This window comes from Cokeromyces recurvatus (genome assembly GCF_025118155.1).
Source record: "Cokeromyces recurvatus strain NRRL 2243 chromosome Unknown BX663scaffold_4, whole genome shotgun sequence".
Taxonomy (NCBI): domain Eukaryota; kingdom Fungi; phylum Mucoromycota; class Mucoromycetes; order Mucorales; family Mucoraceae; genus Cokeromyces; species Cokeromyces recurvatus.
In genome coordinates, this window is record NW_026251390.1 from 598,365 (window position 1) to 623,608 (window position 25,244).

Sequence of the window (25,244 nt, forward strand, 5' to 3'; positions counted from 1 at the left end):
ATTAATAAAAATTAAAATAATACATACTTAAGATATGGCCATTTCAGCATAAAAAGAATGAATGCTTTATGTGGCAAAAGCTAGCTTATCATTCCAATCAGTAAGAGATGGATAAATAAATCGAGTCAAAGGAATATACATTGTTAACATATTGACTCTTAAATCATTTACAGTAGATAATGGATCAAGAAAACGATACAGACCAAAAATAAAGCTTTGTTAATCAAGAAATAATAATATAGAACCTTCTATTTTTTTTTTTAAAAAAAAAATGAGCAAGCAACAGAGGTAGATGACACTACGACACTTTCGCTCGTTTAAGGTTATACTATTTCTTGTGGTAAAGCCCCTGAATAAAATGCAATTACTGATAAAAATAAAATAAAATAGAGGATGTGTCTATGGTCATACATTGTTTATAATAAGAAATCTACTTGACTGATATTAATTAAAATATGCATGTTACATTCAAGTATGAACAAAAAAGGTAGTGATAGGTAAAGTTTATTATTGTACAGTATATATATACATATATATATATAAAAGTTTTAAATTACAAGTAGAATACAATTGAATATGTATATAATAATAAATACATAAATAAAAAAATCTGCATCCTAACATAGCTATGTTCGACGACGAGCAATACAATAAGACATTCCATTACACATAAGTAGCATTTTATCGATATCTACATATACAGGACATTGAAACGATTGACTCTGAATCCAGCTTGAAGAGTTGTGTGACCATAAATTTTCTATATATCGTTGAGAAGTAGAGTCAAGAGTAATCCAGTTGCATCCGTTAGCATAAACCCATTGAACTGCAGCCATTTTAATAAACAAAACAAAAAAAAAAAAAATCGAGATCAAGGCATAATCAGATAAAATTTTTGAGCCTTTTTATACTAGAATATTTTTTTTTATGTGTAAAGTTTAAGTTTTTCCATAATAGGTTGATATTTCTCTGTTATTGGAATGGTTTACATAGTTACTACATTGCTACACAATATAATAACTTTGTGTAAGTTATTGGATAGATGTTTTTTTTTTGTCATTACAAAGTCAGATGAGCTTTCTTTTAAAAGTAATGAATACCTCATATTACGTTATTATGTATATATATAAAAATATATAAAATATATCTGTGTATAGCTTGTTTATTTCTATTTGCAAATGGATACACACACACACGTATATACTTGCATATTAAAATAAAAAAAAACAAGCAATAGTTTTTAAGAAAAAAAAAATAATTTAATACATTGTGTTTCCTTAGATCTTGTTTTATTTTTAGATTCATGAAACGTAAGGGAATACAGTTCCTGGAATATAATCTTGCTTATGCATAGATCAATGTAAAATTTCGTGTTTAAATAGTCTATCTTGATGAATTCTTTAAAGTAGGAAGAAGGAGAAAGATTTTATTTTATTTTATTTTATTTTTTAGATCTATGATATAATTATTTAGCATCATATTACATATGTATCTATGCTCACGTTATTAATTCATGATCTTTCTATTTTATAAATATAGGTAATGATGAAAAATTGATATCAGTCCTATTTAAATTATATTGGTTCATTATGAATGAAGTACGTGTTTTAATGAATTTTATTCTTTATAAAAACTAGTTCTTTTTATCTATATAATTCTATTAGAGAATAAACAGGACAAAATTGATAATTATTATTTTTTGAACCATTTTCATAATACAATCTATACAATCCATGATCTAATATCTGTAGTTACTCATGTATTTCCTATAGTTGTCTAGTATAATAACTAAATTGATGTTAATAAGGTAAAAACAAAAAAAAAAAGGTTAGAGATATAGTATTTTTACGCAGAATTGTATAATATAAAAGATATGAAAATTTTATATATTCTTTATATTATACTGATCTATCTAAAATGAAGTACTGTATAGTATAGATACAAATATGATATATTAGACTCCTTACATTATCTCAATATTTTATAATTATGTACAACAAGGATTTGTACTGTGTTACGATGATTTAGCTGGTTAAATTTCATACTCATTTTAGCTTGGTGGATGCTAGTTCCGAATATTAGGTTTAAAGCATACACGTATCATATACAATAACTCAAAAATCACCTCATATTATCAATAAAAGTTACAAAAAAAAAAAAAAGGTCGTAAAGAAGATAAATATAGATTCTCTTTTATACGAAAAAACAAACAATTCAATTATAAAACATATTATTATAATTAATTTCGGGCAGAATATTATATTTTATTAAAAACTACACATATAGAAATAATATATAAGCGTATATGCTTTTTTTTTTTTTTTTTTGAATACAATTAAAGGGTAAAAGTTCCTAAAATAGATAAATACAGGAACCAGAAAATAATGTTACTTTATTTAAATACCATTATTTCGGTTTAGAAGAGTAAATGTCTTATTTTAAATACTTTCGAATCGTATAAATATTTAGAATTCAAATCAACTCATAAGGAACAAGCATAAAAAGGAATGTATATATGTCTTATAAAACTAGGACAAAGGGAGGAGGTGGCGGGGAGGGGGAGGGGAAGAGAAGGCTTTTAGTAGTTGACTTGCGTCAATAAGTTGATGTTCTCTTTCTGTATCAATTCTCCTTTCAATTTTCAATGATGATAATGACTGTTTTTTTTTTTTTTTTTTTTTTTTTTTTTTTTTTTTTTTTTTTTTTTTTTTTTTTGTTTAGATAAATTATTACCCATAATAATATATAATATTGCATCACTCTTTTTATATGCTATTCAGTGTCAATTTTGAGCATCATAAACATTAGGGATTCGTTACTGCTGGCATTCTTGAAGCCCAGTTTGCCATAACAAATTTATATTAATTACTGTCTACAAACATACATATACCACAAATAGCAAATATCTTGCTGTATTGTGGGACCAGCTAATCATATATCATGAAATTCTATTTAATAATAACCAACTATTACTATTATTAATCAATCACCAAAACAAACAAGTTGAACTATTACAATACTTTACTGTAATTGCAGTATTATTATTAGACTATGTGGCGCATAGAGCCAAATATGTTCCAAATTACACAATCAGCCTCTATGTTACATTAAAGATAAAGATAAAGATAGGGTATGCTTTTAATGTGTCTAAACTGTGGCAAAGGACACTTGTTTTCCTAATACAGCCATTCTTCGATCAAACTAAACTTCATACATAAAAATAGACTCTTTATATAAATACAAGGTGATTCTTGCTTTATTTGACTTTTTTTGTTAAGCTATAGATATCAATCAAGCTAATTTCTTTTACTATTTAAACTGCAAGTAAGAAATGGTCGTTATACTAATGGATGTAATTGGGTTGCTCTCGATTCTCTTGCTCAACGACATATTGAGTTTTTTTTTTCTTTTTCTATGGACACAAGATGACTCCAGCTGGATTCAAACCAAGTCTTTTTATCATAGTCCAGTTTATGTTGACATACAACAGATGGTTCTAATGTGCAATAGTATATCTTATAGTATCGCTCGTCGTAGGATATGAAATAAGTAATATTACTACTATATGATAAATTTCTTGTTTTATATTGTGTACGAGCTATTTGCAATTTTATTTCATATCAGTAGTGGTAATAGTAGGTTATATGATTGACGTTGTAATCATATATTATAGCTATTTAAAGATCTAGACTTGACCTTTTCTCTACTTTATGTATACTTTGTCAATAACGCTATTTACACACAATTTATCTCAAGATTAAGAATGGAGGGAAAGCTGTTAGAAAAGTATAAACCTCAAAGCATATATATATATATTGCGATAGTATCAACTCTTTGAAACTTGATTGTATCATTCTGCGACACTAATATCAGTGAGAGAAATAGAAGAATAACTTTTTGAACATGAGTATACAAAGCGTGAATAATTTTATTCATATAAGCCTCTTCGATTTTTTTTTCTTGTTAAAATACTGCAAGGAGCTGAGTATCTTTGTAGTATTGGGCTAAATTTATCAAATAAAAAGGATCATACACGCTCCTTCTATTCCATTATTAGCTTTCTTAATATCAAAACAAACTACTATTAATGACCTTCTATTTGCCTTCAAAGACTTTGTCTATTATCTTAATAAACACTTTAATGAATTATTATTCTATTTAAAGAAGAATTTCTATACTATACAGTTTGTATAAAAAAAAAAAAAAAAAAAAACTCGTAATAATGAAAATATTTATAGTAATAAAATCTTTATGTAAGCATGACAAAAAAAATAGTAGTAAAATAGTTTGTTTATTTATAAGTAGAAAGTAGTAGTTGGATATTTATAGAAACATGACAACTGAAATATAAAGCAAATGTTGTCTTTTTTAATTTATATTTAGCTCATATATAAATAGACTTAAAGTATTTCTTTCAGATATCAATTTATGACAATTTAGTTGGTTATCCACCGTGATTGAGGTCATTCAATACATCTTTGACTACCATTTTATCAATGAATTTGAGCCTACATCAAGTTTTGTAATTGTATTTATAACACAATTCTATTCCCTTGGTCTGTATGGGAAGATTAATAATAATAAAAAAGAACGTCTTTATATAATGTAGCATACAGTAATCCTATATGCAAAGGTATAAAAAAAAAGTCCTAAAAATAGAATCAAGTGAATTAGTTGTAGTTTGAATAAAACAATAGATTCAAATAGAACACAACATGTGTCTCTTTATTATATATTTATTATCCCCACTATTTATAATAGTTTAAGATCATATAACAAAACTGTTGTAAAAAATAAAATAAAAACAAAATTCAAACCCCGTAGTTCTTTTTTGTTGTTAAAGACTGCTCACAAATCATAATCATAAGGTCACAGGGCGTAAAGTAGAAATTGCTCCCAACAGGATGCATATATAAATCTCGTTTATAATAAGTCTCTATTTTCACGTATATCATTCATGTTTTTTTTTTTTTTTTTGCTTTTCATGCATTATTTTATATTTGAATACTACTACTTCTTGGTTATGAAAATACAAAATGTGACTGATAGACATTTTTATTTTTCTATTTATAATGTCATGTGACTTGTTTCACTAGTTCTTCATTATTATGGGAACAGATCCATAGTTACTTTAACAATGACTCATTTATTCTTATTAAAAGTAAAATAGATGCATGTAATAAAATAAAAAATAATGATAATACAATTTAAATATTTATACACATATTACATAAAACTATCTTCTTCTTTATATATACATGTATATATAAAGAAAATAGCTGTAATATCATACAATAATAATAATAAAAAAGATGATTTATACATGTATATGATTATATGTGCAATTATTTCTTTTATAAACTTGATAAGTTGGATGAAACAGGAGGAATACATGACTTTTCTATTGTGATAGGTTGAGTATGAATTGTAGTAGTAGTAGTAGTAGTGGTAGTAGTAGTAGTAGTAGTAATAGTAGGATTTAAAGATGAAGACACTAAAGACGCTGGATTTGATGGTTTATTAGTGGAAGCAGGTAATAAATAGGAGGCTGCCCAATTAGCGATTTGATTAAATAATGTAAAATTGTTATTTCGATGATTCTTTTCTTCATTGGACTTATTTATTTCTGTTGCTGTTTGATGCATCGTGACTAGTGCTGGTTCAGCAATATTTGATTTTTCTTTATATGTTTGTGGAATAGAACAAGTCACTGAGGAAGAAGGTCGAATGAAAGTAGGTCTTTTATGAGGATGACTATCTTTAGGCTGTTCTTCTTGATCTGAATTTGAATTATTATTCTCTTCTACTAACTCGACATCATCTTCTATTATTATTAAATGGTCATCCATTAGACGATTATTATATACAACAGGTGAAGTTGCAGCCGGTGAATGTGTGATAAGTCCAATAGAAGAAGCAGTTGAGGTAGATGAAATGGAAGATACATCGTCTGTATCCATATCTGATTGTGATGATTTTTTAAGACGAGCAGGAGCAATTTTCTTTATTGATTTTCTTGTTACTAAAGATGAATTACCAGTGACTATACTATAATAAGATGGAGAGTAATGAATATGTTTTGTGACTATATGATCTGTATCATCTTCATTGCCATCACTATAGACATCATCTAGTAAATCATCGTATACATCATCTTGAGCTCTGTCTTCTTCATCAATAACTAATGCTATACATTGTTCTACTTTATGATTAAATCTTAATTTTGGTTGACGATGAGTTGCTAATACAACAGGGGATATCGCTTTAAGTTGATTATTAACATCAGAAATAGAGATTTTTCTATGATTTTTTACAGCGGCAGCAGAAAGAGGATGATTTGTATTTAATAACTCAGTCGCTGATCTTTTTAATAGATCGACTTGAGTTACTTTCTTTAAAACTGATTTTAATACAGGCTTATTATTATTATTATTATTACTATTTCCTTTATCAGATAACATTAATCCTAATGTTTCTTCAGTTGTAGATTCTTTTGAGGTTAAAAAACGGTCTTCTTCATGTCGAATCACTGTATGTAAAGGACCATACAGCCATGTAACATCACTCTCTTTTAACCTATAAATGCTATATCATCAATAACCCTCCTCGTCTCACAAGAAGGACAATCTAATTTTACCAGTTTAAGGTTTGTGGACTAATCGTTTTCAAATTATTTCTTTGCTTTGCCCAAGTTCTCCATGAGGCATTCTCTAAACGTATTCCATCGACAACATCATTCTTTTGTTTTGTCATGACTCTCCAGGAAGCAGCTAAATCCATTTCATCAAATTTATAAGAAAGATAATCAACACAAACCTCAGGTTGACGAACATTACGCTTTTGTTGAGATTCGAAATCGTCTTCAGCATTTGTTTTCTTTGTAACAATAGCTGATTTTGTTAAAGATACCATGATATAATATGATGTATATCCAATAAACAAAAGATTAGAAATAATATTCAAGAATTTATTTATCTGAAAAGATTTATAGCTTAAAAGAGAAAAGAAGAAGAAGAAGAAGGAGGAGGAGATATCTTTATACAACTCTTTTTTTTTTTTTTTTTTTTTAAAAAAAAAAGAACATTATTGCACATTTGACGATAATAACACCAGTGCCAGTTATTGGCGGTTATTTAAATATTCCATGTTGACCAATAAATGATTTTCGATAACCAATTAATTTAAAGTTTTTTTTAGGGACCCCCTTCCACAAATTCACATATTTTCAACTATTACTATGAATGTATCTTTTATACCGTCTAGTGAAATAAAATAGCGTATAATTTCTGTTATCCTTATGCATTTATATTTCAATAAGGGTTCTTTATTTGAAGAGTAAAGATAAAGGATTTCCCAGTTCATTCAGCAGAAGGGTCTAGATTTTCCTTTAAAGATAAACAACATAAAGAATGTTTTATCGCTAGACGCCAACATTGGTTTATGAGGTTAAGTTCCAGTAAATACGTGGAACAAAGACTATAATACTTTCAGTCTTTATAACCAAGAGTTGTTAATTTAATATAGCATAAAATGAAACTAAAACAATAATTGTATCAGTAATAGTTTTATTCAATTTTCCACACTTTGTGTTGTCTTGCAAAGCTAATTTCTTTATCTACTTTCTACAGACCCTTATTGAAATAGGAAAAAGAGTTAAATGTCAATCTTATGTATCGTTGTCACAAATTACGATTACACATAATTACTAATCGTAATAGTCAATGAATGTTTGACTCTGGTAAAGTGCATAATTATAACTCAAAAACAAAAACTTAATCCTTAAAATAGAAAATTTTTTTAATACAGAAAAGAAAAATTCAGTGCGTAAAACAAAACTTTAAAATAAATTTATTATTATTGAAAAAAAAAAAAAAAAAAAAAAAAAAAAAAAAAAGGTCATCCAATAGACTAAAAATATTTAAACTTCAATTGTATATAAAAATGAGACAATTGGTTTTTTTTTTTCTTTTTTTTTCTTTTTTTTTTTTTTTTTAATAAAACATTTGTTGTACATACATACATAAAAAAAAGAAATGATGAATATTATTGCTCCACTTCCAAAAAAGCCTTCGTATATTAAAAGTTATGTTTGGATGGAAAGCGATAATGATGATGAAGCTTGTCAAGAGCTTCGACAAATTCTTAATTCACATTCCAGCATGATGGAAGATTTAACAACTATTATTCGTACTAATAATCCTTTACCTAATGATACCTGCTTTGTGCCCACAATTCATCAATTCACTACTACCACTACTGTTTCAGAAAAAAACAATAATCATCGTCCCAGATCCTTTAGTGTTGGTGCCTCTAGATATTTTTATTCAACAGCCAGTAATGACTCAGTTGTAAGCAATGGTGGCAATAATCTTGTTCATTAAACAATCATACCATTTATAAATATTTATTTTTTTTTTCCCTTATGTACATACATATACAACTATACAAAAAATATTTCCTTATATATAGTATATATATCTCTTTCTCTCTTTCTTTATATACATATACATATACATATACAAAATATCATCTATATATTGTTTCCCCATATATATATATGCATTTATCTTTTTTTTTTTTTTGTTCATATATGTATTTATATACATACATGTATACATATATAAATATAAATATATACACGTATATACTTCCTATCTATATTATCTATTATATTCATAAAATAAAGTCGTTTTTTTATACATATATAAATATGTATTTATTTATATATTCATGTTTATTTATTTTCTAATTCTATCTTATTATATGTTTGCATTAACAAAAGTTTTCCAACTTTTAATTTCATCAGGAATAATCATTGTAGCCATTTGAGGTGTATCTTTTCTATGACGTACACATGAATCAACAAATAATCTAGCGACTTTAGAATCATTTAATAAGGGAATACCAAAATCAACTGCTGCACGACGACAGACATATCCCTCATCTAATTGATCTACTGCACGTGTCTTTGCAAGATGAACTACAAAATCAATATGGTTTTCCTTGAAGAGTTTATTTAATACTCGTTTATCTTCTGCACAAGAGGCTATCGGTAAACACACAACTGAAGATAGTTTAGCTTCCTTTTCTAAGAATTTTCTATCTTCTTCAGTAGGAACAAAGATGGCATGTCCTAATTGATGATAAAATGTGGTTGCAATATGAATGTAATCTTCTTTATCTGTCACACTATCACCACCAATAAGAACACCTGTGCCTCGTTTAGGGATACGGAAGTTTTGTGTCGATTGAATCGCTGTCCAGAAGGCCTGATATTTATCCTTACCAAAGCATGCAACTTCACCTGTAGATGCCATTTCAACTCCTAAAAAGGGGTCTGCTCCTTGAAGTCGTGTCCATGAGAATTGTGGAACTTTAACTGCTTGATAGTCATATCGCTTCTCCATCAAGTCCACGGCCGTAGGGACTTGTTTCTGAACTAATGCACGTGTAGCAACGTCAATAAAGTTAATACCAAGTACCTTGGACACAAATGGAAATGATCGAGAGGCTCGTAAATTACATTCAATCACCTTCAGCACAGGTTCCTTACTACCCGCTTTATCTTGTTTAATGATTTGCATATTAAAGGGTCCTGTAATCTCAAAGGCCCTGGCTACCTTTTCTGCAATCTCTTTAAGAGACCTCATGGTCGTGGCCGTGAGATCACGAGGAGGTAAGACCAAACTGGCATCTCCAGAATGAACACCTGCATTTTCAACATGTTCAGAGACAGCATGAACAAGGACCTCTCCTTGACTAGCTACACAATCGACATCAATCTCTTGAGCATTTTGAATAAATTTTGTAATCACTACCGGATGAAGTGGGGATACATTCGTCGCATCCGTCAAGTTATGTTGAAGTTCATCTGGTGTATACGCAACATTCATGGCCGCTCCGGAGAGGACATAAGAGGGTCGAACAAGGACAGGGTAACCTACTTGCTCTGCAAACTCAAACGCTGCCTCCACACTACTTAATTCCTTCCATGCTGGTTGATCTACTCCTCCAATTTGGTCCAACTTTTTCGAAAACTGGAAACGATCCTCTGCAGCATCAATCATGACCGGTGATGTCCCAAGGATATTCATGTTGTTTTCATGTAGCCTTAAAGCAATATTCTGAGGAAGTTGTCCACCTACGCTCACGACGACACCCTTAGCTCCCTCCATTTCTGCAATATCCATCACTCGTTCAAAGCTAAGTTCCTCAAAATACAAACGATCACATTCATCAAAGTCCGTCGAGACTGTTTCAGGATTGTAATTGACCATGATCGTCTTCTCACCCAGTTGACGCAGAGCTCGTGTGCAGGAGACACCACACCAATCAAATTCAACAGAGGACCCAATCCGATAGACACCTGAACCTAATACCATAATCCCCTTATCATCAAACGTAACATCATCTGTAGCCGCATTGTAAGTTGTATAGAGGTAATTCGTATAAGCAGGGAATTCAGCCGCAACCGTATCAATACGTTTCACATGAGGAATAATGCCATGTCCCTTACGAACCTCACGTACCGTCATTTCGTTTGTGTTGATCAGTTTAGCAATCTTCAAATCAGAGAACCCTGCCTTCTTTGCATCTTCAAGCAACTCTCTCGAGAGTCTCTCAATCGGCACATTCACTTGTTCTGCAAGGCTCAAGTGGATTTTAGCAATCTTCTGTAGCTTATAGAGGAACCATTTATCGATATTCGTAAGCTTATTGAGATGATCTACTGTGTATCTTTCTCGAATTCTTTTATCACTATTTAACATGACATGTCCAAGAGCAAATAAACGTTGATCAGTAGGGTTACGCAGGACATCATCGATATCGTGATCGTGATCGTGATCGTCAAAGAGGGCAGGAAGACGATCAAAACCTTGAAAGGCGGGGTCGACTTGACGAATTGCCTTTTGTAACGATTCTTCAAACGTACGGCCCACCGCCATCACTTCACCTACAGATTTCATAGCAGATCCAATATGGCGGTCAACGTACTGAAATTTAGAGAGATCCCAACGAGGGATCTTGGTGACGATATAATCAAGGGAGGGCTCAAAGCAAGCCGTGGTGTTTTTGGTAACAGCGTTTTGAAGACTAGGTAAGGTATGACCGAGAGCGACTTTGGCAGCAATGAAGGCAAGAGGGTAGCCTGTTGCCTTGGAGGCAAGTGCACTAGACCGACTCAAACGAGCATTGACCTCAATGACCTTGTATTCTAAGCTTTTGGGATTCAGAGCGTATTGAACGTTACATTCACCAACGACACCTAGATGACGAATAATTTTAATAGCAGCAGTACGAAGCATATGATACTCTTCATCACTCAATGTCTGAGAGGGGGCAACGACAATAGATTCACCTGTGTGGACACCCAGGGGATCAAAGTTTTCCATGTTACAGATGGTAATACAATTGTTGGCAGAATCACGCATCACTTCATATTCAACTTCCTTCCATCCCTTCATCGATCTCTCCACTAAAAGTTGAGGGACAAGAGAGAGTGACTTGGTAGCAAGTGATCGTAATTCAGCTTCATTATCTGCAAATCCAGAACCAAGGCCACCTAATGCGTACGCGCAACGAACAATAACTGGATATCCAATTTCATTAGCTGCCTTTAATGCTTCTTCAACTGTTTCTACTGCAGTAGACTGAGCAACAGGAATATTAATTTCTAAAAAAAATTTAAGAATTAGACTCTAGCCTTTGTATATACATGTATTTATTTTATATTTACCATTAAGAGCCTTAACAAACAAATCACGGTCTTCAGATGTAATCAAAGTTTGAATAGGAGTTCCAAGGACTTTAATGTTTAAACGTTTTAAAATTCCTGAACGATCCAATTCAATACCACAGTTTAAAGCTGTTTGACCACCAAAAGTAAGTAGAATACCATCAGGACGTTCTTTTTCTAATATTTTTGAAACATATTCACATGTAACAGGTAAGAAATAAACTTGATCAGCAAGAGTATGAGATGTTTGAATGGTTGCGATATTAGGATTGACTAAAACAGTTTTAATACCAGATTCACGTAAAGCTTTAATAGCTTGGGAACCTATTGTGGGGATTGGTGGAGGGGGGGTTAAAATTTTAGCTCCTTTCATATATATTTATGACTAGGGGAACTTACCGGAATAATCAAATTCACCAGCTTGGCCAATACTTAGACCACCAGATCCAACAACAAGTACTTTCTTCACATTCACAAGAGGCACATGAGTGAGGATTTCTTCAGATACCCTTGCAGCAGCTCCTTTACGTGTAGAACTAGCTGGAGGTGCGGTAAGGTTAAAGTTATCTCCTTGAGTAGAGGATGCACGACGAGTATTATTATTATTATTTGCCGTAGTTGTTGTAGTAGAGCTCATCGTTTACTTGATTAAAATATTATCGATATAAGTTTTATCAAATGCCAAAAGACCAGAAGTAATTAAATAAAAAGCAATATTCATATAAATATTACTAAAAGATAAAAAAAAAACAAAAACAAAAAACAAAAAGGGGATTACCAAAATATATTACCCCGCTTTTTTAATGGATTATAAAAGTGACGATCATTTTCTAGTGAGTCATTTTTGGTCTGTTTGTATACAGTCTAAATTATTTGACTGAAGAAAAAAAAATTTTTTTTAAAGCTTTAATGTATACAGGCCTAATATATCATTTTGTTGTAAACTCGAAAGAATTTTTTCTAAAAAAAAAAAAATAAATAAAAATAAAATATAAATATAAAAAGTAGTATTATTGCATATAAATTATATCTATTGAAAGCCCAAAATATCATTATTTTGTAGGTTTCGGATATAGTAGAAAAAACGTCTTTTAAGGGAAAGACTCTACACAAATTTTTTTTTCTCTAGCTTAATCCGATAGTTCTTTAGAACGATATAATATTTTATTATCAAGCACGGGTGTTGATAAAATCAAATTTACTAGTAATAATATGAAGGAGTTACAAGCGAAACCTATTTTATTTACGAGTAGGAAAAAAAAAAAAAAAAAAAAAGTAAACCAATTTCGATGAAAAAATTTATGTATATTTCTTAAAGAAACACACTCTTCGAGTAAATTCTTGACTGGATTATTTGCATCAGTTTTTTAAAACTTCCTACTAAACTCAAAGAAGCCATTCACGATTGAACTACCTTTGGAGCTCATTGAGTTCCTACAGCCAAAGTATAACTATAACCAAGATAATAAATAAGTCATTTATTTAGAACTAATTGGTTATATTTGTAACAACGTGGTTCCTTATTAAAAAAAAAGCCATGAAATTAATGGTTTTATCATCACGGAGCTGTAAATAATAAGGTCCTATTTTTATACGAGAAAAGTGCCATGTGTAATAATATTTATTTTGTTTTTATTGCAAATTAAGAACATAAGAGAATAACCGGTGTTTTTTTTTCTTAAAAAAAAAAAAAAAAGCTAAAAGCTTCAGAAATAATAAGTTAAAAGACTGTGATTTGTGATAAAAATACAAGCGGAGACAGACAGGTTGTAAACATTCTATTTACCAGGAAAGAAAATGCAACAATAAATGAGTCAATGTTTTATATATATATGTATATAAATAAATAAATAAATAAATATATTTATCTGTATATGTGTATACGTATGCATGTATGTATGTATTATAATAATAAGAACCTATTATCTTTAGAAGAAGTATAAATATCTTTACGGAGTATAAAACGGTTTATTTCAACGTAGCTGTATGCCCTCTTTTTTTTTTGTGAGTTGTACAAAATGACAATCATTCGGCAATATAGGCGTGCGTATTTTGATTAGCTAAAATCTCGAAAAAAGATAGCATCAGGTACAATCATATAAAAATGCAGAATCAGTATTTCTTTTTTTTTCTCTAATAAGCTTGGTTCTTACACAATCTGAATAAGAAAATACATACTTGCTCAAACTTAAAAGAACAAGAATTTTATTTGTATTTTTGAAGGAAATAATTCCTCCTTCCCCATTAATATACATGTTTATTCATATTTGACAGTGTCTTGCAGAAAAAAAAGGGAAATTTTTCTGAAAATGCCTATTATGAAACATGATAATATATGATATTTTATTATTATTATTACTATCCATGTGTTACAGCTATACATTAGGAAAGAAAAAAAAGATACATCTTTATTTTTGTTTGACTATAGTTTTCAAATAAATTCGTGCATACACAGCATCAATACTATATGTCACATTTTCATCATAAATGGAACAATAAAGTGTCTAAAAAAAGTAATTTGATAAGCGTGAATATATGATACTTTTCAGCCTCAAACACGTTATAATACACACGTAACATCAGGGAGGAGATTTATGTGTAACAATCCTACACTATTATTGTTCTCTCCTATTTCATTTCATTTCACTTCATTTCTTTCTTTCTTTCTTTCTTTCTTTCTTTTCTTTTTCTTTTTCCCTTTCCTTTTCCTTTTCCTTTTCTTTTTCTTTTTTTTTTGTTTTTTATTCTTATAAATATATGCCGCACTTAAAAGTGTGTGCTATACAAATATATATTTCTTAAAAAAAAATGGATTTTCTATCAAATATCGGTAACAAGCGCAATACCAGAAAAACAAATAGTAGTAGACGACCCAATGCAAGAAAGGCTTCTATATCTTCAGTCTCGAATAATTCAATAGCCAATTCTAATAATATCAGTAAATCCATATTGAAAAAAGAAAAGCCAAATAAATCTGAACATACACCTCAACAATGTGTTTCAGGTACAAATAATAAATAAATAGCTCATGTTTTAATAAGGAAAAAAAAAAGCAAAAACAAAAATTAAAATTTGTAGATTCATTAGCAGGTACTAATTTAGATTCAAATGCAAACAATTTATGGATCAGTACAGACTTTTGTCTTTCAAATACAGAAGAAGAGGAAGATTTATTCACTGAAGTCGCAGTAAGTTTATATTATATTATATATTCATTTTTTTTTTCAGCAATAAATAATAATACATATTTGTATATAAAAGAAACAATTAGATTTAAGTGCAGAACAATTAGCTAGTCTTTCAAATAAATCTCCACCTATTTCTATTATTCCAAAAAAAACTAGTAACGCAAAATTATTAAAAATGTCAGGATCAGCGAAAAAGGTAGCTCCACCAAATTATATCAAAATATTATGTAAACAAAAGAAAAAAGGTATCACATACGAATTAATTCTGGAATTATCATACTATATTCGAACTTCAGACAGGTACAGTTATTTATTAACAAAATTATATATATAAAAAAAAAGGTCATATTCATATTGTTTCTTTATAGTTGGCTAGAAAGATTTATTGAAGATGGCGGTATGCTGATTATTGCAAAAGAATTGGGAGTGATTCAGAAAAAAGAAAAGAGGTTTGGAAGCTATTTATTAAATGATATTTATAAATATATGAACAAGTGTTAAAAAAAAATTGCATTTTATAGAATACAAACAGATTATAAAATAGAATTAGAAATATTGAAATGTTTGAATACATTAATGAACAAAAAGGTTTTTTTTTCAATAATGTGTACATTTGTTTATCATCTAACCTTATAATCTCCTACCCCTTCTTTTTTCTCTTTAGTCTGGTCTTCAAGAAGCTTTTAAGCATTCTCGTATTATTGATAACATTTGCATATCTCTTTTATCGCCTTATATACCTGCAAGAACACAAGCATGTGAATCACTAACTGCTTTTTGCTTTTTACCAAATGGACGTTCTATGGTTTTACATGGAATGGAATTGTTGAAACAATTTGGATCTAATAATAGTCGATTTGATGCATGGATGCGTGCACTTGAAAAGACATTGGATGGAAGAGGGAAGATGGGTTCAGCAGTAGGCGCAAGTAATGATTTAAAATTAACAGGAATGGTTGGTGCAGGAGATTCTCAAATAACTCAATATATGGTACAGTACTCTTTCTTGACACGTACATATTCATTTATTTATTCGTGGCTTGTTTATAGTTTATTAGCGTATTATTTATCAACACATTAATACGATCTGATATTGTTGAAAATAGAAGGGAAAGAATTATGTTGAGTTTAGAATTAGAACAAGCTGGTATTAATGATGTGTTTACTAAAATGGAATTATTAAATCATGAACATATCAGTTTGGCGATTCAAAAATTTCGAGATGATGTTGAAATGGATACAATGCAAGAAGATATAGAAATGTACCGTGATTTAGACACTGTAAATGTCTTCCAGATGCTTTTAGCAATTACTCAAAATACATCATCTTATCAAAATTTGCATAATACTCTTTGTTATATGTTGAAGATACAGGACAATACTGAAAAAAGGTAACCTAGAATCATTGCTTGCATATTATATATATATATATATATATATAAACTGAATGAATAATGTAGCAATCAACAATTTCAACGTATTGAAACATTAGTTCAACAAGTAGCTATGGATCAGAATAACTGTTATCCTGAAGATTTTACACATGCTTCTGAAACTAAAGTTCAAAAACTGATTCCCAGGTTTTCACAAGTAGATGAAGATCTTGCTTTAAAGAAAAAAAATTACTTAGGTATACATACATATTTAAATTCGTGAATTTATGCGTTATTTATATACTAATCATATACGTATTAAGATGGATCTGAAGATGTAATAGGACCATTAGAAGCAAAAATCGAATGTCTTGAAAAAGATCTCAGCTTAGCCAAGCAAACAAATGCAATGCTTAAAATTCTTTTTAAAAGTACAGAAGAACGTTATAAATCTGAGTTGTTAGATACAGAAACAAAGATGCGTAAATTACATGATTCTGTACGTAACCTTAAAGAATATGGTAACCCATCACCGAAAAGACGTAGTCTCCGAAATCAACAACAGCAACAACAGCAACAACAAGCACATCAATTGCAAAATTTACGAAAAACTACGACTACGACTACGTCTACTACTACTACTACTACTACTACTAAATCAAAAGCAAATGAGACTTCATTACGTAATTCATTCAATTCCTCTCCTCCTGCTCCCCCTCCCGAAAAACCCTCCATTACCGTCACTTCTTTACCTAAAATACAAAAAGAATTGACCCAGACATCTCAACAACAACAACAAACTGGCGCTGGATTTTCTGAAACTATAAAGCAGTCACTTCGATCTAAACTTGGAAGCTTTGTTAGAAGAACTAGTAATGAACCTTTAACGAAAAATAACAAATCGCGTGGAAATTCGACTGGTTCAGTTGCAAGCTCATCATGTAAGAAATCTATGACAAAATCATCTAGTATAGGCAGTAGTCGTAAAAGTTCATCCAACACTAGTATATCTTTATCGGGAGAAAGCTTACATAGCTTAAAACTTCCGTCTGATCATGATATTGTTCGCTCCCTGACATCGAGTACGATAGGTAGTCAAAAGTCTAAAATGTCATTGAATGATGAAGCTTCGAAATCAGAGGAAAAGGAAGAGACGAACCAGGTAGAGACGAACCAGGTAGAGGAAAAACAGGTAGAGGAGATTAATAAATTAGTCTCTGAACTATCTTCTTCATCAGTATGTACTGTTTTAGTTGTTGAAGAGCAAGCGATATCTCCCACTTTCGATCATCTTAAGGAGCCTATAGTATTAGAAGAAGTAAATTCATTAGTGCCGCCACCACCATCGCCGCCATCGTCTCCTTCACCTCCTTCATCACCATCACCTCCACCGCCCCCACCGCCACCACCACCACCTCCTCCACCACCTCCACCACCTCCACCGCCACCACCTTCTACACAGATGGATGATATGACAAAAAATTACACTACACTTCCACCTCCACCACCTAATACAATTGCTTCGAATACGCCCATTTCTTCACCACCATTACCACCTACCTTTCTTGCAGTTACAGGAAGAAAACCTAGTGCATTTCATGCAAAACAGAAATTAAAATTTGTAGAATGGGAAAAGATGAACTTTATGAATATCCAACAGACAATTTGGGATGAATTCGAAAAAGATATCGAACTATCATTACACAATCAGATTGAATCAGTTGATTCACTTATGGAATACCAATTAGCAAAAGCAGGCGTATTTGATGATGTTGAACTTACATTTGCGCAAAAACCACCTGTTGAATTGAAAACAAAACAGCAAAAACAAGAAACTTTGATTTTGAATAGCAAGAAAGCATATAATTTGAGTAATGAAAGGAAAAAAAAAAAAAGGAGTATTTAATACTAAAAATAATATATGTGTATATGTATTTACATATTTAGATATTTTTATCAAGAATATGACCAAAAAAATCCCATTTGATGAAATTCGATATCATTTTCTACAGTTAGATCCTTATTTTCTAGACGAGCAAATTATTTTAAATCTTTTAAAATACTTACCTTCTGAAGATGAAATCAAAAAGCTTAATGACTATAAGAACGCACCCATGGAAGTTATAGAAGCATTAGGTATTCCCGAAAAATTTTGCTTACAGGTTCGTTCTAATATTAACAATAACGTTTTTTATATATATCTAGTAAATACTTAACTTTTTTTTTTTTTTGGATAGATGATAAAAATTGAAAGATTACAAAAAAGATTGGAATGTATGTTATTTAAATCCACATTCTGGGAAAGATATACTCTTCTGCATAAGGTATAATTCTATAAAAAAAAATAGTACTATTTTAATTTATTAATTACTTGTTATTATTAGCAAATGACTTCTGTATATAATGCATCATTAGCATTAAAGGATGCTAAAAGCTTTAAGGAGCTTTTACATGTAAGAAACTTATGTTTATTATTAATTATTGTAAAACTAATATATGCTATTTTAGTTGGTATTATTACTTGGAAATTTCTTAAATGGTAATACGTATCGAGGAGGCGCTTTTGGTATCAAGATTGCTAGTATTAATAAGGTATAATTAGCAATAACTAAATTTTTATTTTATTTTTTTTCTAACACTATATACATAATCTCTCTCTTCCTCCCACAATTTACTTGAACATATATAAATTAGTTGATTGACACAAAAGGAACAACCAAATCAACCACTCTTCTTCATTTCCTAGTTGATGCAGTTGAAAAGCATTTTCCAAATATCCTATTATTCCTAGAAGAGTTGGACGAATGTGGTTTAGCCTCAAAAGGTAAAGTAGTGAAAATATATATATATACATTGATGGTTAACTGAAGTTGCCCTCTACCAAAAAGAAAGAAAAAAAAACTAACTAACTAAATGTAATGAAAAGTTTCTCGAACAGAGATGGTCTTAGAATTTCAAAATATTGAAACAGAATTAAGAAAACTTGAAGCAGAATTGAGAGATTTCTATCCTTTAAGGGAAGAAGAAGATGAAGGGATAGTTGAATTAGACAAGTTTTCCAAGACTATGCATCAATTTTATAAAGAGGCCTCAACTGAATTTAAGCGTATTTGTATGCTTTCAAGTAAAATGGAAGAATCTTATGAACAAGCTGTACGATTTTATGGTGAAGATCCTAAGAAGGTACCGCCTGATGAGTTCTTTGGTATTTTCAAAGAGTTTACTGATAGTTGGGAAAAATGTTCTGCCGATTCAAAAGAATATAGAATGAAGCAGGATCGTTTAGCAAAACAAAAGAAACGGGAACAGGAGAGAAGAAAGCGAACGAATAGCAATGCCAGTTCATTAAAAGCAAATAATATAGATGGCGAAGATGATAAGGCTATTTTACATAGTTTACTTGATAAATTGAAAAAGGATACATTAGATGTTAAATCTAGAAGACGAAGTGATCGGCAAAGGGCTCGACAGCGCTCTACTAGTGTTAATACATCTCTTTATTCACAAGTTAATATAGATTCAATTTATTTTAGAGCTCACAAGATGCTACGAAATATACAAGGTGAAAATAATTCAAATTTAGTATTAGATTCTGGTAATCTACATACAGATGCATTTCATCACGATAAAAGACCCATGAGTACCTCTGTTGTAATGAATCCTATCTTTTTTGATACAGCAGATGTTACTGAAAGCCCAATGACAGCAACAGCCATTTCCTTTTTAAATGCCTCTACCCCGTTTCCAGAGATTACAAAGACATCTACATTTGGTAATAAACGATATAGTAGACCATTATCTGCTATTATTCCAATGACAAGTATCTCGTCCCAATCGCAATCAAACAGTTTGATAACACCTCCAAGACATGTTCGAGTTAGAAAAACAAGTACACGGCCCATATTTGATCATACATTAAGAGTCAAAGCTAGAAGGATGAGTACTAGATAAATTATTATTCATAATATATAAGCAAATACATATATCAGCATATACAATTACACTTCCTTGTATCATTAATTTAAGTCTTTTATCATTTATATATAAATAAATATTCCCCACCTCTCTCTTTTTTTTTTAAAAAAAAAACGCCTCATCATTTTTAGCTATTTCAAGTCATTTATTAAGAATTAAATATTTCGAAGAAAAAAAAAAAAAAGCCTTACAAAATAATAATGGAATCATTGAATGTATGTTTTATATAATGAATGGAAGGTTTTATATACTTTAAAAAGCATATGTCAAGCTTATTTTTTTTTTTTTTTACTCGATCACCATTTTACCATAAGAAGGATGCAGCAATAGCACAAATGGAAGCAAGAAGTTGCACCGATAATCCAGAATTCAAAGAAAAACCAGCACTAGTAGATGTTGTAGTAGCAGCAGCAGTTGGTGAGGTATTACTGGCAGTTGCAGCTACAGAAGATGCCTTACTTTGAAGTGAAGCAATAGGATCAGCTATAAATATATAAGAATGAATTAGTATCTTTTTTTTTTTTTTTTTTTTTTTTTTTTTTGCGCCTTATTTTCTACATACCTGTTGTGGTTTCTTGAGCGCTAACTATAGCAATGATACAAGCAAGAGCAATGAAAGTGAGAAAAGTCTTTGAATTCATTTTCTTTTATTGTTTTATAGACTACTAAAAAAAAGTGATATTATAATTTAATCTTTTTTTTCTTTTTTGTTGACCATTTTATACCAAAAAAAAAGTGGTAGTAGTAAGTAGTCGTATTAACATTCATATTATACCATCAGTATGATATCATTGAATCCAATAGGAAAAAAAAAAAAAGGTTTCGGAGTTATAATAATTTGACCGAACCACACCACATGAAATAAAATGAGCAAATGTTGATTGTTTTATATTTGCAAATAAGGTTTATTCTATAATGTGGATTTACTGTGCTGGCTATTTTAAGCTTTATTCATTTTACTGTGGGTAATAAATTGAGTTACATCTGTTTATATGACAGTCATTTACTGACCGAAATATATCATAGATAGAAAAAAAAAATTAAGTCATACTATTTTAAGCAGTATAAAACAAGTATTTGTAGTAATGTGATTATGCAGCTACATAATAAGGCTTAAGCCCAATATGTATATTGATTACCTCTTATTAAGATTTGAAAAGATACATAACAAGAAAAATAGTTAGATGTAAAAAAAAAAAAAAAAAAAAAAAAAGTGTACATGTATTTTTTTTTTTTTATAAAATAACTAAAAATGTAATGATGAATAACAATGATGATATAGTAAATTTTTGTAAAGAAGCTGCTTGATTTAATGATTGCCCATAAATCCAAAATGGTTGACTGTCATTAGGTTGACTGAATAATACATTAACAAATGTCTTTCGATCCATACGGTCTTTTACTTCATAGCCTGTGTAAATTGCATTATCAATAATCGTTTTATTATCGCTATAAAATATGCCTGTATTATTTATGGTAAAGTCTTCTGTAATTAACGTTGATACACTTTTCAGATAGTTCATTAATTGAGAAGGTGTATAGTCAGCTTGTGATAAAAATATTGCCATTGTTCCAGCTACATCTAGAATTTTTTTTTAAAAAAAAAATCAAATATAAGACGATTATGTATGTTTAATAAAGGAATATACATACGTGGTGCTGCCATTGAAGTGCCTGTTAATGTCTTTGTTGCTGTCTTGGATGTATGCCAAATAGATTTGATATTTGTACCTGGAGCAAAACTTTGAAAAATGTGTTATACATATATGAATTCTTAATTTTTTTTTGAAGACTATTATTGTTCTATTTTACATATCAACGCATTTGCCAAAATTAGAATAATATGAAACAGAATCATCTTCGTTTATTGCACCAACTGTAATTGCACCTGGTGTTGAACCTGGTGAATATTTACAAGCATCTTCACCATAATTACCGGCTATATTTCAATCTTTATGAGTATATACATATTAGCAATATATTTGTCTTTTTTTTTTTTTTAAGTTAAATACCTGCAATTGAAAAATGTATACCAAGTGAGATTGCTTCTTGAATCGCTTCATTTGTAACTTGACTGTAAAAAGAGCCCAAAGATAGACTAGAATACAAATATGCTTTAAAAAAAATAAGATCGTTAACTTTGATTATTAAAATACTTTACTTGACAATGCTTTTAGCATTCTTTTGAGATATGTGTTGCTTAACTATCCATTGAAGGCCTATTAAAATATCTGAAAGATGTCCATTTCCATCATTATCTAGAATTTTCACAGATACAATATTTGCTCCTTTAGCAACGCCATATTTTGTTCCACAACAAACGCCGGCAACAAATGTACCATGTCCATTAGAATCGAATGGATCGTCCGGATCTCCAACTACTGTTTTCCCTATTGTTACTCGACCAGCGATATCAACATGATCCTCAAGAATACCCGAATCCATTAAATAGACTGTAACCCCTTTCCCCTAAAAACCCCCCTCCCGAGTTTTGTTAGCCTTTTTTTTTTCTCTCTTCTTCTTCATTGATTATTTATTATCATACAAGAATACCTGATCAGAAGCGAATTTATAATAACCATCTGTGCCTTCCCTCTGATCTATTCTATCAAGACCCTAAATTAAAGTTTATCGTCAAGCAATTTATTTGTTGATGATAAATAAAAAAGTTTACCCAACTAGGAGGATTTGTTTGTATAAATTCTTGCAATGAAAAGGTAACATCTTTGATCCAATAATGAATTGGTTCATTTTGATCTTCGTTAAACATGATATTATTAGTTATATTTTTTCTAGTGGCATTTGTATTTAGCAAATTTTCGATATCTTCTGAATGAAATTTTCCTGTATACCATCTAAATTTTCCAATACTGTTATATTTAATGTGTGTAAAATTATGAGTTGAATCTGTCTTGACAGTATTCATTCTAGGTGTGTCATTATATATTGCATTTGTAGAATTTACATGATTGTTATTCGTGACTTGATGCAGTTTCATACGTTGTATTTGATTTCTGATTTTAAGTGACTTTATATTTGGTTTAAAAACAATAATATAATTGCTGGTGGTAGATATGTCAGACTGTGTTGGTTTTATTTGTTGACTATCATCAGCTAGAACATTTAAAAAAAGGTATTGAAAAATAAGATTAAGCCTAAAAAATAATAATAGAAAATAGAATAATTTGAACACCATTTTTCTTCCAAAAAAAAAAAAAAAAAAAAAAAAAAAAGAAAGTATATATAGGATTCCTTTTATATACAACAAAATATTATTTTAGAGTATCATGGAGATACAAGGCTAATAACTTCTAAATACTCGTGTCGTACGATGTTAATTTGAATGTTTTTGACAATTACTATTAACAGGTTTTATTACCTATCATTTGATGAAATAATAGTGTTTATGTATAATTGCTTTATATACAAGTATTGCATACTTATAAATGTTTCCCTATCTAGTTTTAATTCACTTGCAATGATATATGTATGTGTATATAACTAATTTGCTGTATAACCATCAAGTTATATTATCTCGTTTATATATATGTATATATATATATTTAAATTTGTCGGTTGATTTTAACTGGTTTGTATAGTGTATATATCTTGTTGTAAGTCAAATATATACAAATATCTATTGTATATACAAATATATTTATATATATAACGCTATATACATTATAGATTAAGCTTTGCGTAATTATATAAAAATATTTTTTTTTCCTTTTTCCATTTGTAAGACAAATGCGGGGGAAAAAAAGTATGTTCCGTCTTGAAAATAAAGATGAGTACAATCTTATCTTGGGATATATCCTCCTCTTGGAATAATCTTAGGTTTTAGTATTGTCATTGGATTAACACCAGAACATTGCCTACTATTAACTTAATAAAAGCTATATAAAAATAAAAAAAGGGCTCATTCTACATTATTTCTATAATTTTACAACGTTAAAACACCTGCAATATACTCTATCAGTATTATAATAATTAAATAATGAGGGAAGCAAGGAAGCGTGTGCTTTAATATACACTAACTCCAGAAATGCTTAAATCTATTTAAACATATATACTCAAATGTTAGTCATCAAGTAAAGCATTATATATATATATATATATATATGTATGTATATATTTATAAACATAATTAAATATTTTAGTAATCAGTATAAGCCAGACTTAGATGTACTTGAAAAACATTTTATTAAGTGCCAGATCGTTTATTTTTGGCTGTTTAGAATGAATAGAACTAAACATTATTTTAAACTAGATTGTTCATTAACATATCTATCCTAATAAGATAGAGAATACCTTACTTAATCTAGGAATTCATTATTAGTACTAGTTTGACATGCTTCTGCTATATAAAAATTAAGTATAGAGTCAACATCTAAAAGTCTTTTTTTTTTTTGTATTTCTTATTGATTTTAGACCAGTAGTCTCCAATTTAGGCCCAAAGAATACTTGGTGACATAAATAGAGGTTGGTGATCTCTTTTGTTTATAGCATCTACAACGAACCTCATATAATGTATTCTACAATTATTGATAACCATGTAGAATCATTACCTATTATAAGAGACAGTCAATAATGTTCATATTTACTCTTATTCTGTTATAAATCTTAATATTGGTTGGTTCGTTAACTCTTGACAAAACTCTGACACCTATCATTTAGGTATTAAGGCCTAGTTTATTGATGAAAATGTGGTTCTTCTGAATATCAGTGTCTAATTCTTTCCATTTACTTACAATTTCATGACGGGGGACGGATTGTTTGTGCAGCATCTCTGTCCAGTTAATACTATGATGATCGCTTCAACGAGGAGAAAAAAAATCCCCCCCACTATTTTTCTGTCAAGTGCGCTCATAAGAGCAGGAAGCGAAATTGTATGGTATAGACCCAACTAGAATTCTATCTGGCAATCAGCATTTTTAATATAAGTTACTTTGAAATTTGTTAAAGTAAATG

General features: G+C 29.8%; 8 protein-coding genes across 8 annotated transcripts; 3 read left to right on the plus strand and 5 right to left on the minus strand.

The window, feature by feature from the left end:
- Positions 1 to 467: 467 nt before the first annotated feature.
- On the minus strand, positions 468 to 860 carry BX663DRAFT_498590 (uncharacterized protein). Its single transcript, XM_051526067.1, has one exon. It carries the CDS (start codon positions 834 to 836, stop codon positions 627 to 629), a length of 210 nt encoding a protein of 69 aa, XP_051386030.1. The 5' UTR covers positions 837 to 860; the 3' UTR covers positions 468 to 626.
- Positions 861 to 2,924: 2,064 nt separating this feature from the next.
- BX663DRAFT_498591 (uncharacterized protein) lies at positions 2,925 to 4,201 on the plus strand. Its single transcript, XM_051526068.1, has 2 exons — positions 2,925 to 2,948; positions 3,026 to 4,201. The coding sequence occupies exon 2, from the start codon at positions 3,332 to 3,334 to the stop codon at positions 3,542 to 3,544; it is 213 nt and encodes a 70-aa protein (XP_051386031.1). The 5' UTR covers positions 2,925 to 2,948; positions 3,026 to 3,331; the 3' UTR covers positions 3,545 to 4,201.
- A 113-nt stretch (positions 4,202 to 4,314) lies between these two features.
- On the minus strand, positions 4,315 to 7,045 carry BX663DRAFT_540691 (uncharacterized protein). Its single transcript, XM_051530759.1, has 4 exons — positions 6,638 to 7,045; positions 6,440 to 6,576; positions 5,503 to 6,400; positions 4,315 to 4,508 (listed from the first exon to the last, which is right to left on the minus strand). The coding sequence occupies exons 1-4, from the start codon at positions 6,910 to 6,912 to the stop codon at positions 4,445 to 4,447; spliced, it is 1,374 nt and encodes a 457-aa protein (XP_051386032.1). The 5' UTR covers positions 6,913 to 7,045; the 3' UTR covers positions 4,315 to 4,444.
- A 952-nt stretch (positions 7,046 to 7,997) lies between these two features.
- On the plus strand, positions 7,998 to 8,696 carry BX663DRAFT_498593 (uncharacterized protein). Its single transcript, XM_051526069.1, has one exon. It carries the CDS (start codon positions 8,034 to 8,036, stop codon positions 8,379 to 8,381), a length of 348 nt encoding a protein of 115 aa, XP_051386033.1. The 5' UTR covers positions 7,998 to 8,033; the 3' UTR covers positions 8,382 to 8,696.
- Positions 8,697 to 8,728: 32 nt separating this feature from the next.
- Positions 8,729 to 12,487, minus strand: BX663DRAFT_498595 (large subunit of carbamoyl-phosphate synthase). The gene is made up of 3 exons (XM_051526070.1): positions 12,137 to 12,487; positions 11,738 to 12,061; positions 8,729 to 11,674 (listed from the first exon to the last, which is right to left on the minus strand). The coding sequence occupies exons 1-3, from the start codon at positions 12,372 to 12,374 to the stop codon at positions 8,760 to 8,762; spliced, it is 3,477 nt and encodes a 1,158-aa protein (XP_051386034.1). The 5' UTR covers positions 12,375 to 12,487; the 3' UTR covers positions 8,729 to 8,759.
- A 2,058-nt stretch (positions 12,488 to 14,545) lies between these two features.
- BX663DRAFT_549168 (formin homology 2 domain-containing protein) lies at positions 14,546 to 20,249 on the plus strand (the record flags this gene model as incomplete). Its single annotated transcript, XM_051531128.1, has 15 exons — positions 14,546 to 14,741; positions 14,816 to 14,925; positions 14,999 to 15,225; positions 15,294 to 15,374; positions 15,447 to 15,513; positions 15,590 to 15,916; positions 15,976 to 16,316; positions 16,386 to 16,555; positions 16,622 to 18,169; positions 18,246 to 18,460; positions 18,536 to 18,622; positions 18,683 to 18,751; positions 18,807 to 18,890; positions 18,993 to 19,122; positions 19,225 to 20,249. The coding sequence occupies 15 exons, from the start codon at positions 14,546 to 14,548 to the stop codon at positions 20,247 to 20,249; spliced, it is 4,677 nt and encodes a 1,558-aa protein (XP_051386035.1).
- A 328-nt stretch (positions 20,250 to 20,577) lies between these two features.
- On the minus strand, positions 20,578 to 20,914 carry BX663DRAFT_549169 (uncharacterized protein; the record flags this gene model as incomplete). Its single annotated transcript, XM_051531129.1, has 2 exons — positions 20,578 to 20,756; positions 20,836 to 20,914. 2 exons carry the CDS (start codon positions 20,912 to 20,914, stop codon positions 20,578 to 20,580), a joined length of 258 nt encoding a protein of 85 aa, XP_051386036.1.
- A 574-nt stretch (positions 20,915 to 21,488) lies between these two features.
- On the minus strand, positions 21,489 to 23,468 carry BX663DRAFT_498601 (peptidase S8/S53 domain-containing protein). Its single transcript, XM_051526071.1, has 7 exons — positions 22,948 to 23,468; positions 22,827 to 22,889; positions 22,435 to 22,742; positions 22,286 to 22,371; positions 22,086 to 22,212; positions 21,927 to 22,015; positions 21,489 to 21,855 (listed from the first exon to the last, which is right to left on the minus strand). Exons 1-7 carry the CDS (start codon positions 23,269 to 23,271, stop codon positions 21,509 to 21,511), a joined length of 1,344 nt encoding a protein of 447 aa, XP_051386037.1. The 5' UTR covers positions 23,272 to 23,468; the 3' UTR covers positions 21,489 to 21,508.
- Between the last annotated feature and the right edge of the window lie 1,776 nt (positions 23,469 to 25,244).